We start from the raw sequence: 12,438 nt of genomic DNA, 5'->3' as shown, positions 1-12,438 counted from the left end.
GGGAAAACAGCTGGTTGAAAAATACATTGGTGGGCACATATCAATGTGGAGGATGTATAGCTTGCAAGCACTCGGGTGGCATTCCTCGGCGCCCAGACAGTTCAGTGGCGGAACTACTGCTCATGGGGCACATCAGCTGGCTCATGTTCTTAGGGCCACCCGATGGGTATTATTTCTTCATTGCTAGACAGGGGCCCTGTGGCTGTCTGGGAGCCATTTCCTCCCAGCTTCTTACTAAGAGCACTGCACAGGCAGAGGCAGCATGAAGAATGAGCGACACCAAACCCCACCTTAACATCAACAAGCCACCCTCCTGGACACAAAAGGTAAGCTAACAAGAGGATAGCTGCAGATATAAAAAATATCACATATATGTGTTTATGTGCATGTCATATTGCATGTGTGTGTGTCTGTGTCAAGGTGTGTGTATGTGTCAGTGTGTATATCTGTTTGGTCATCTGTGTGTCAAGGTGTGCATCTGTTTGTCTTTATGTGTTTTTCAGTGCGTGTATCTTTGTGTCTGTGTGCATATGCATCTGTTTGTCAGTGTATGCATCTGTTGGTGTATATATATGTCAATGTGTGTGTCAGTGTTTGTGTGTGTCTGTGCATCAGTGTGTCAGAGTGTGCATCAGTGTGTATGTGTGTGTTAATCTCAGTGTGTATCTGTGTGACATGGTGTGTGCATGTGTCAGTGTTTGCGTGTGTCAAGGCTCAGGTTGCTTATATCTGTGTGTGTATATGTCAGTTTGTATATGATTTTGTGTGTATGTGTCAGCAAATTTATATGCATCTTTGTGTTAATGTATATGTATATCTGTGTAAGTATTTATGTATGTGGTAGTGTTTGTGTGTATCTGAATACATCCAAGCAATCAAACACCAACACCACATGTAAACATACTCCTGCAATCTAACACAAATATTACATATTAAACACACGTATGCATTCATCCTCCAAAATTATATACAAACACACGCCTTCACTCAAACACCAATACTACACACAAATGTACATCTGCATTTAAAAGCCAACATTACATCCAAACACCCCTGTATTAAAACACTAAAATTATATACAAGCACACCCCATCACTCAACACCAACACTACACACAAAAGCACACCTGCATTCAAATGCAAACACTACACCCAAATATACCACTGCTTCAATGGCAACAGGACATACAAATACACCCCTATATGCACAAACACTGCTCACAAATACAACCCTGTCAGGATGGTCAAATGGTAGATTACCATTTGGCATAACATCTTTGCAGTTCAACCTTTTGGCCACTCTTGTACTAGAGGAGGGCCCAAAAAACCTTCTTGAACCAGGGCCCTCTCGACATTAGTTATGCCACTGCCCAGACTGCTTGGAGAGACTTGAGTCCAGGAGAAATATGGCTGTACAGTGCCTGGGCCCCACAGTTCCAATGTGCACATTTATATAGTGATTATACTAGGCTGAGCTGACTCCATATTTTTAAGTACCCTAACTGCAACATTGTATATGTATATATACTCCCCCTCTTGTATGGGGGAGTCTTAGATTACAATTATTAGGCAGAATTAGTAAATTTTCATTCATTCCATATATGTGGATATTATCTCTATCTAGTTTAGTTGCTAACTTGGTTCCCTGGTTTATTAGGCTTTACCCAGGATTTACCATATTGAAGTGCATGTGAGGCAAAATTTCTATAAAGGCATTGATATATATCCACTAGGGCATGGAATATATGCCTTTTATAGATCACTTAGTGTATACTGAAACTTGTTATGTAAATAGTTTAGTTGAATGGCCCTTGTCCAAATGCATCAATAAAGGATACTCCTAATACAAGCAAAAACTGGTGTGGAGAGGTTTATTCTTTTTTCTCTTTTTTACTTCTACATTTATCTATAACACTCAACCTATTAGCACAAGGGCTTTTTAATATGATGAGGCATACTGAGTTTACATTCTCCAGTCAGATCCCCTTTACTGTGGATTATATTCTTTTTCATAGACATTTCGGGTTAGGCCCTGTGCTATTGGAGAAGTCCTTGTTTAAGCGACCTCTCTCTCTTTTTTCCCCTATCCTTTTGCATGTGGGCAATATTCCCACAGGTTTATGAATGCACACAGTACACAGATCATTAGACAGTGAAATATGTTTCACCTGTAATATTTTATCACACCTTCCATTGTTCTTGCCCCTTACATACTATATATGTAGATATTTAGGACTTGTGTCTTTTCTTTTCCATTTGTCTGTATTTTCCACCATTAACAGAAATCTTGCATCATTTAGTATGATATCTAAAGGTGCTGGTAAGTAATCAAGAGAGAACGTTTAAAGGCAAACTCTCCATCAGGGCCTGCCAATGTCTGGAATAAAATAGATAATTTTCATAAAACAGTCTTTAGTCAATAAAGTGGAGCTGTCACTTCTGTGGAATTTACACCATTGATTAAAACATTAAATTACCCATAAAATGTTAACCATGGTTTTCATAAGATGTTATATTTGTTATTACATTTGTATTAAAGATTTAGCAAATTACATCATAATCCAGTTCAGATAAGGCAAAGTCAGGGTAAACATTGCATTATAAGGTAGAAATATAAACACGGTTTCATTTCTCATATTTTCTGTATGTTTTCTCTATGTTTATTGACAGTTGCATTGTCTAACTGTGAGATTAGATGTAATCACCCAGTTGCAGCTTAAAGAAAGTTGGATTTTTCTAAGTGAACTAGCTAACTAAACTTTATTTGATATCCAGATTACCAAAATGATACGTCATGAACAATGAATGTTTCTTTCCATGATTCTAAGTATAAATGATATATTTCTAATTGTATTACAATGCATTTTTATATCTATTTATTTTGTACATTCCAGTAAAGTTAAATTAGTTTATGTAAAATAAAACAGGTGTATTATATCAAAGCTAAATGTCATTATTAATTAATATTAACAATACATATATACATATGTTTTAGTTTTTCTTTTTATTTAGATGAGATCAATCATTCACGAATTCCACTAGACATGGAATCCATGCATCTCATTAACAATATTATGCCATAATATATATGTGGTTCTATTTGCCTTTAACATATTCCCACGACTTACAAGATAATCTTTACATAAAAACATACATAGAATTAAGTGTACACTCAGTGTAGGAAATTAGTAATAAAAAACCACCACTGGTGTGCATGTGGAGCGCTAACAATTTAACAAACTCACCCCTATGGGTTAACATACACATGTATGAAGACGTATATCGTAACAGTGTATCTGCAACAAATATAAATACAGAAAATGGGGCAAGTAACGTCTTAATAAATGTAGTGAGAAAATATAATCGGTATGGTCCCACTCACATGTAGCAGAGACCTATAGGATAGGCTCAAGTCTCAACAGCCTGCGTGTACTTATGGTGACACGATACCCAATCGATCCTTACGGCGTCAAGAAGTCCTTATGCATAAGAACTTCTTGACGCCATAAGGATCGATGCATAAGGACTTCTTAACGCCGTAAGGATCGATTGGGTATTGTGTCACCATAAGTACACACAGGCTGTTGAGACTTGAGCCTGTCCTATAGGGCTCTGCTACATGTGAGTGGGACCATATAGATTATATTTTCTCACTACATTTATTAAAACGTTACTTTTCTGTATTTATATTTGTTGCAGATACACTGTTACGATATACGTCTTCATACATGTGTATGTTAACCCATAGGGGTGAGTTTGTTAAATTGTAAGCGCTCCACATGCACACCAGTGGTGGTTTTTTATTACTAATTTCCTACACTGAGTGTACACTTGATTCTATGTATTAACCTATAGGGTTGAGAGTCCCTATGTTTAGTGGTAGCAGCTATTATTGTTCATTTCATCACTAACTGGAAGCGCCTTAATAACACACATTCTGTATTTCGTATAAAAACATACATGGTGAACAGAAACTTGGAGTTTTTTGTCATAAATCTCACCTTTGTTTGCAGCTTCTATCAGTTCGAAAACTGTTTTAGCTTCTTTACGTAGGTCATTGATGGTTTCTGGAGAAAAGAGTTAAATCCAAAAATGCACTGTTAGTAATGCTGTGATGTTAAATCTCTGACTTTTGAAAAATCCACAGAATATGATAATAATGTTGTCTGTTATCCATAGAAATTCATGAGGGATCACAACATAAGAAACAAAAATGTATCATATTAATAACTATTGTACAGGTCTAGGCAATAATGTAATACTTACCTTCATATGCTTTATTGAAGACCTGTGGGGGGGAAAAAAATAACATAAATGTGGTCTGTGTTTGGACAAGATAACAATAGAACATTTCTAAACTAACCAATGCCTCTCTATCTCTGAATACATATTCATACCTGCACAGGTAAAGCCAGGCCAATCGTCCATTCAGCCACAATCAGCAGTAATATTTTGGTCAGCTCCATGGTAACTGTATAAAAGATCCTCCTATGTTCCTTATTGTCTGAATTATTGCAAATGAATAGTATATATACTTATACCAAGGATGAAGAGGCTGACACCATCACAACCCTAAGGGAGCCACTCCTACATCCATAAACATGCATGAAAACTCTTATAACAAGTAAACCTTTAAAGACTATAATTATGTGCTTTCTATAATAAGTAAGTTATGACGATGTCAAATAGATAATAAACTGAAAAAAATATATCTGAAATATTTTAAATATATATTTTTTTGTTTAAAGTACTAATATAATGATATACAAAACAAAATGAAGTGTAGTACAAAATGCAGTAAACCGTAATACAAAACTTAGTGTGTATATTGCATAACGCAAAACAAAGTAAATGTTTTCACTGATGGAAATGCAAAATAAATTAAATATTTTCACAGACGGGTGAGGTTTTAAAAAAGTATTCCAATAACTAAAATATAGCTGAATTAACAACATTAGAGTAGAAAATAGAAATAGATAATACACAAACCTGATAAAGGTTACTTTTTTTGTTTTGTTTTTTTGCTTTGGACCCTGGGTCAATAGACTCTTGAAAATTAAAAAGGCATTATCTCTCTCTATATTTATATATCCTTTGAACTTATTATTCAGAAATTGGTACTGAATTCTTCCATACTTGCACTTTTATAAATCTAGATAGATCTTTCTGTAATTATAATATGAGTAGCCAGTAATTTTAGTTCCGTGGTCCATGTGGGCATACACCTTGCTTGGGGTCTTGCATAAAAGGCCAGCTGTGGTTTCCATTAAACAGAATGGAAACCACATGAAGTCTTCATGAAGTCTTGGCTCATGTTTGTGGGATTGGAAAACTACATACTCTCTGGTGATTGCTTTTTCACAATACTCAAATGAGTATAATCACTAGCTCTTCGAAGAGCTGTTCCTGCTACGCTCTCTGAAGTAGGAGAGGTCTACCCACTGGAAGTTGGATCCTGGTGTAGGGTCCAGGGTGGGTGGAGGACGGCGAGACCCCAACCAAGCTGCGGTGGTTTATTTATTTATTTATTTATTAAAAATTCTTAAGAAACGCAGTCTTATTACCCATAGGGTCTCGATGCGCATACCAGCAATAAAACAGACAAAACAATATCCAGCAAACAACAGCATTATAATCACATGCATTTTAACCAGGTTAAAAGTTTCATGTCATCCCATACGCCTGAGCAAATAAAACAGTTTTTAAGCTCCGGCGAAACTTCAGTAGATCATTCTCAAGTCTTAATGTCAGAGGCAGGGAGTTCCAAAATTGCGCTCCCTGAACATCACTCGTTCTCCCTCCGCACTTTTTCTTTTTAAAATTTGGAATCTTCAATAAGGCTAAATCAGCCGATCTCAAGGATCGACTGGGAGTATAGCGTGTGAATTTATCCTTCAGATAGTCTGGTCCCATACCATGGACTGCCTTATATACCAAACAACCATTTTTAAACAGAACCCGTTCACGAACGGGCAACCAGTGCAAGGCTCTTAATGATGGAGTGATATGGTCATTACGGGCCACACCCGTAAGTAGCCTTGCAGCTGCGTTCTGTATCAACTGTAGCTTGTGTATGATGTTCTGAGGCAGTCCAATGTACAGAGCATTGCAGTAGTCCAATCGGCTACTGATGATGGCGTTGACCACCGAGATTTGATCGGAGGGGGCAATGAATCTGAAAATAGACCTCAGAAGCTTCAGGTGGTAGTGGCAAGAGCTTACCACCTGATTAATCTGAGGCTTCAGTGTCAACCTGGAATCGAGAATGACTCCCAGATCTCTGACCTTAGTGGCAGGACTCGGAGATGGAGAAAACGAGTCCGGCCATGAGGGAAAGATACTATTCACCTCCTGGTTACTGAAGATGATGCATTCAGTTTTGGAGCCATTAAGTTTTAAATAATTGGCTCCCATCCACGACTGGATATCCTGTAAGCATGAAGAAAGATTGATTTGATCCTTCTTTTTCTTGGCCAGGCGAAAGTACAACTGGGTATCGTCGGCATAGATATGATAGGGAAGCATGTGGCGGCGGATGATATGGGTCAGTGGCCTCATATAGATGTTAAACAGGATTGGAGATAAAGCCGAACCCTGGGGGACTCCACACGTCAGGGAGATGTTAGAGGAGTAAAATGTCCCCAATTTTACCCTTTGAACCCTGTCGTGGAGAAACGAGGTCACCCAAGCTAGCGCCCTGTCATCCACACCAGCCACTCTTTGTGGAGTCTACAGTGCTTATGGTGTCTGGTGGAGTGCTTGTAGCCCTCAGTGAGCACTAGGAGAACCGATTGACAGAGGCACCCGGTCGGGGTGCCAGGCGGTCCATCACAGTAATTTTTAGAAGCAATGCCTGGCCCTGTCTTATTTTATATACAATTGTATTATTTTGCTGTGCTTTAACTTTATATATAAAAAAGTTGGTCAGCTTTCTTCCCTTTATAATAAATATACATTTTCATAAACTCCAGGTTTTTATTTACTTTAGATATTAGAATGTCATTCATTGATTTATTTTTCTTGGTTTGTGCGCCCAAGTTAATCAAATGCCCTCTAATAACGCTTTTGAGTTTGCACCACTTAACTGCTGGAGAAACGTCATTATCGTTACTCAGCCAGTATAACGCAATAATTTTTGCAATGTATTCCCGACTCTCTTTGGATAGAAGTAGTTTGCCATTTATTTTCCATTCTGGGGTGGGTCCATCAAATTGTGTCTTAAGTTAAAGCTTGACAACATTATGATTCGACCATGTGGTCGAGATTATTTTAGAGGCTTTTACCTTTCCCAGAGATATAGCATCATTCAGAATCATGTTGATTCTTGAATATGAGTGTTTTTCTAAAGCAGGTGTAATCTTCACTGGGGTGAAAGATGGGGTGAAAGATTCTGGGGTCACTGGGGTGAAAGATTCTCCAACTATCATAGTGAGCTGCTCTTAACAAAGTTTGATGAAATCTTCTTGCCTGATTAAAAAAATTTCAAGGAGGTCTTTTATATTGTTTGAATCGAATACACAATTAAAATCTCCCATCACCAGAACTGAACTTACTTTAAATGTATCCACTTTAGAAAGGAAATATTAAATATATTAAGTTTGGGAGGAATTAGGGGGGTAGACATTGGCTATTGTGTAAACATTACTGTTTATGCTACAGACCAAAGAGCATGGTCCTAGATTGGCAAGATTTAGCTGTAGGTAGACATCTGGCTTCTTCTGAAGAAAAAGACTGGCTGTTGCACAGGTGCTCTGAGAACACAGGTTAGTTGTGAAACCATTCTAAAATGCTTTGAAAAATGACACTGGGAATGCCTGGCACCATAGCCACTGCATTATGTTATAGCGGTAATGGTGCCTGGCCCTACCAGTGTAATTATCTGGAAATGTTAATGTAAGATCAGTGCGTCAATGGAAATATATTGATTTGACATACTAGGTATATGAATTAAATAAAATCCTGCATTTGAGCAACAGCAGAATGGGAACTGTGTCGCGCCATCATTGATTGGTGTTTTCACAGTGCTTTCTTTCAAATACCTTTTTTTTTTTTTTTTTTTTAAAGTAGAAAAAAGGTGGAAATAAAATTGCATGAAGCATGTCAAATATATATGATTTTCCCTGTGTTGTCCATGACTTATGTTTGCGTGCGAAAACCAGCATAGTCTTCATAAATCAGGTTCAGCATTAAAGGTTTCAGTCTGGAGGCTATGATTCAGACATACAAGCTAACAATTGCATTTAATTATGCACCATGGATATTTGGAAGTGGGAAAAATCAGTTAACAATAAACGCAGATGAACCAAATGGAAATATGAGTTCGACAAGTTGATGAGCAGTGGCTCCTGAATTTTGTCAACAAATGTTTTAAGGTCCAAAAATACAATATTAATATATAATATATAAGTGTATATAATATACAATGCAACTACAATATTGGTTATATAAATTTATTTAATATTTCTTATGCAGTCCTCATAAATTCTTATATAGTCCTTATTTAGGGTGGTTATATATATAATGATGGATGACAGAAATATTATTTATTATGGGATATACCTATATACATACATACACATATACATATATATATATATATATAAAACAAAATGTAGAAAGCCCTTGCACTCACGCTTTAGTGAACGGATTGCCGGGTGCTTGAAATCCAGGAAAATTCAAATATATACAGGTAGTGATCAGCACTTTCTGACTTTTGAAGGTTAAAACTTAGTTTATTAGTCATCCATTAAAAATAAGATCAACGTTTCAGTCCCAGCAGGGACTTTCATCAGGATCAGGCATAGACAATGTAGTAAAACAGTGCATTTATATACAATAAATATAGGTGAAATTAGTGGAAAATGACTTCCCACTGCTGAGAATAGTGGGAGTGGTACCCCTGGCGTCTCCCATTGTCCCGTGCGCATGCGCGGACGAGGCCATGCCCCCACGTGCCGTGATGACGTCACGCGTTGCCGCGGCAATGGAAATCACATGGTGCTGGAATCAGGAAGTAGCATGCATGCTATACCCAGGTGTTATAGCAACCTGGCTATAAATCATGCAAGTCATAGTAAAAATATAGTGCCCACACTTCCGTAGGGTCTGGGAAGCCTGGGAGGAATACATCGACCCCTGAGCAAGCGCCCCACATTCCTGCAGGGAAATAGAGACTACCTTTCATGGGCGGACGCCTGCCTTCTCCCGACATCGGGTCCAACCCACCTTTTCTCACCCCTTCCCTTCCCCCCCCCCTTTTTTTTTTTTTTTCTTTTTTCTTTTTTCTCTCTCTTTCTTCTCTCTCTCTCTCTCACAACCTCTCATACTGACCGGGGGGAGAACAATACTGCCATATACTCTAGCTTCCTCCTATCATACCACCGGTTTTCTCTTCTCTTCTTTTCTTTACTTGAAGTTCAGTTTGTTAAGAATGTTAAGAAGGTATAAAAGTTCAAAGTGACAGCTCATCACAGTGCAGAGACCACATGAGTTGCCCCAGTAACACAATGTTCACAACGACCTTACTGTAACCGTGAAATAACGTATTGCATACCCCAAACGCTGGCTTTTGCGAAAGCCCTTAAAAAGCTACAATAATTGGGTATCTTTCTTCACCACGACAGCAATAGATGCCTATTCGAAACACTAAAAACAAAAAGGTGACGGGACATGTCATTAACTGCAATATTGACTGCCCAAGTCCACTCCACCATGATTATCTGGGCTTCTGCGTAAGCCGCACTGTTGTGTTAACTATTGAATTGTCTTATTATGCCAATACGGGCTTCTGCGCAAGCCACCCAAATGTCTTATCAATTGCACATTGTTACGTGTCACGACCAAAAATAAAGAATTTTAAAAAATATATATATATATAGTGCCTATATCCTCAACCAAAACAGTGCTTCAATCTAGGAAAAGATAGGAAAGGGAAGGAGCTAAATTGGAAATTAAAAATAAGATTAAAATACATGGTACATACAATAAATTTAGATCTCCTGCAATATATATATATATATACATTTAATAACATAGGAAGTGGCTAACCTATCTCTATTGCAGGACATCTAAATGTATTGTATCAAGTCAAATATAAGTATCTTCTAATCAGAGGTCTTAAAGTGGACCAAATATACTTAATTTAAAGTGCTTGCTAAGTTATTATAAAGTGCTTTATAGATTAATAAAGTGATAGTTGTGTTCCGGAGCATGTGACTCCTACTTATTAAAGTGCTGTCATTATAGAACGTGCTATATTAAAGTGATGTTGCCATCTTGTAAAGTGCTATGATTTCAAATATAAAGTGCTGGAAAAATTAAAGTGCTGGAAAAATTAAAGTGCTGGAAAAATTATTCTGTGGGTGTTAAAGTGAAACACGTGCTTCATGATATTAGTACAATATTTACAATAACCATCTACCTATGTACATAAAGACAATGTCAGTATTCAACTAATGTACCAAATATAAATATTTAAAAACCATTAAAAACATTATTCTTATTGCATAGGGGTTCAACTTTTAGAGAAATGAATGATAGGAGATCATCTCATTAAGTCTTTTGGGTGCAATCAAATTTAACTGGAAAATACACTGTGTCTCTCTATTAAGAAGAAGTTTGCCACGATCTCCCCCTCGCTTGGGTATAGGAATGTGGTCTATTGCAATAAATTTTACAGAAGAAAGTGGATGTTTCATATTCAAAAAATGTTGTGCCACAGGTTGTTCTGAGCGTCCATCTCGGTATGCCACACGTATAGCCGACCTATGTCCACGTATCCTCTCACATAGTGGCTTTCGGTTTTACCGATATATGATAACCCACATAGACATGTTAATTTGTACACCACGAATGGTGTTTTACACGTAATTGTGTGTTGTATTTTAAACACTTTATTGTTGTGCGGATGTTGAAAAGTTCTTGATGGGGTCATGTGGCTACATGTAACACACCCTAAACAACAGACACTACCACGATACTGGATTGCTGCTTCTTGACTGGAGCTTTTAGTCGGGTCTGTATGTACCACTATGTCCTTTAATGTTTTATTCCTTTTGAAACAAATCAATGGGTTTTCTTTGAACACTTTAGGCAAGGTATCATCGCTTGCCAGCATCTTCCAATTTTGTTTGACGATTTTGGCTATTTTAGGTGAAGCGTCATTATTGGCCATTGGGAATACCATTGCTGGTGGCTTTCTAACTTGCATATTGGCATTGGCATTTCTTGCTTCTTGTTGTGCCTTGAGCAACTCCTGACGTCGATAGCCTCTTTCGAGGAATGTTTTAGTCATCTCCTCTATCTGTTCTTCCATCTTGTGTTTATCCGAATTATTGAGTGCAACACTCAAAAATTGCACTTTGGGCAGTGATTCTTTCAGCATTCTTGGATGTGCACTTTTATTGTGCAACAATGTATTCTGGTCTATGTCTTTTTTTATACAGACAGTGTGTAATGCCTTGTTCTTTGATGGATATTTCCAAATCTAAATATTGAATAGTGGATGCACTGATATTAGATGTAAATCTGATTGGAGTATCTAGTTAATTCAAATGTTGAACCATTTCTTGCGCTTCCAATTCTGTACCTTTCCAAAAAATCAACAAATTGTCGATGTAACGAAAGTATGCCATTATAAGATGGTTGAATTTGGAGAAGATGTAATTTTTCTCATAAATATTCATGTAAGAGTTGGCATACATAGCGGCCATCGCTGCCCCCATGGATGTACCTGCAACCTGTAAAAACCAGTCCTCCTCAAACCTGAAGTAGTTGTTTTTAAGTGTTAATGATAGTAATTCTCGCACATATTCTATTGGTGGTCCTTGATATGTAGTGGCACAGTGGCAGCACGAAGTGTTTGTCTCATGGCCTCAATTCCTTCCTCATGTGGGATTACTGTATAAAGATTTCTCACATCCATTGTTATCAAAATTATGGGATCCCTACCGAAGTCAAGTGAATTCATTTTTGTTATGAGTGTCGGTGTATCTCTGATGCAGGTTTGTATCTCAGCTATAGGTGCTTAAAATAGATGATCCAGCCATTTCACAATCGGTTCTAAAATCCCTCCAATCGCTGGCACTATGAGTCTCCTTTGTGGCTTAATAGGATCTTTGTGTACCTTTCATATAATGTATATAATTGAAGATTATACTAGCTTTAGTGTACTAATAATCTTAATTTTAGTAATGACAGGAGGCGAATATTTGCATATCTTTCTTTACTGAAAACTCCAGCAGCATAGAAACAGTAACAACCAATCAGAGAAAAGATATGGTGCCCATAAAAGGCCCTGTCTATGACATCACTTCCTCTTTCTTTGAAGCGAAACAATAAATAGCAACAATAAACATAATCATATTACTTCAACAGTTCCACAACATATTAGAATAATCAACTCCAGTAGTTCCGTGATGTAGAGTTATGGGAGGTGAGT

The 12,438-nt window shown here is 37.4% G+C and overlaps 1 protein-coding gene across 1 annotated transcript in view; it reads right to left on the bottom strand.

The window, feature by feature from the left end:
• The window catches only part of LOC134586118 (astacin-like metalloendopeptidase), a 34,278-nt gene extending 22,896 nt beyond the window's left edge, over positions 1-11,382 (bottom strand). Inside the window, exons 1-4 of the mRNA XM_063441627.1 lie at positions 10,971-11,382; positions 4,397-4,503; positions 4,266-4,287; positions 4,001-4,066 (exon numbers count right to left, since the gene is read on the bottom strand). Coding sequence (XP_063297697.1) covers positions 4,001-4,066; positions 4,266-4,287; positions 4,397-4,503; positions 10,971-11,382 — 607 coding nt within the window. The remainder of the gene's footprint in view (positions 1-4,000; positions 4,067-4,265; positions 4,288-4,396; positions 4,504-10,970) is intronic.
• Between the last annotated feature and the right edge of the window lie 1,056 nt (positions 11,383-12,438).

The sequence above is a fragment of the Pelobates fuscus genome, chromosome 2, assembly GCF_036172605.1.
Source record: "Pelobates fuscus isolate aPelFus1 chromosome 2, aPelFus1.pri, whole genome shotgun sequence".
NCBI classification, from domain to species: domain Eukaryota; kingdom Metazoa; phylum Chordata; class Amphibia; order Anura; family Pelobatidae; genus Pelobates; species Pelobates fuscus.
Note: the sequence above shows the minus strand (reverse complement) of the source record. Positions and strands in the feature narration are given on the sequence as shown.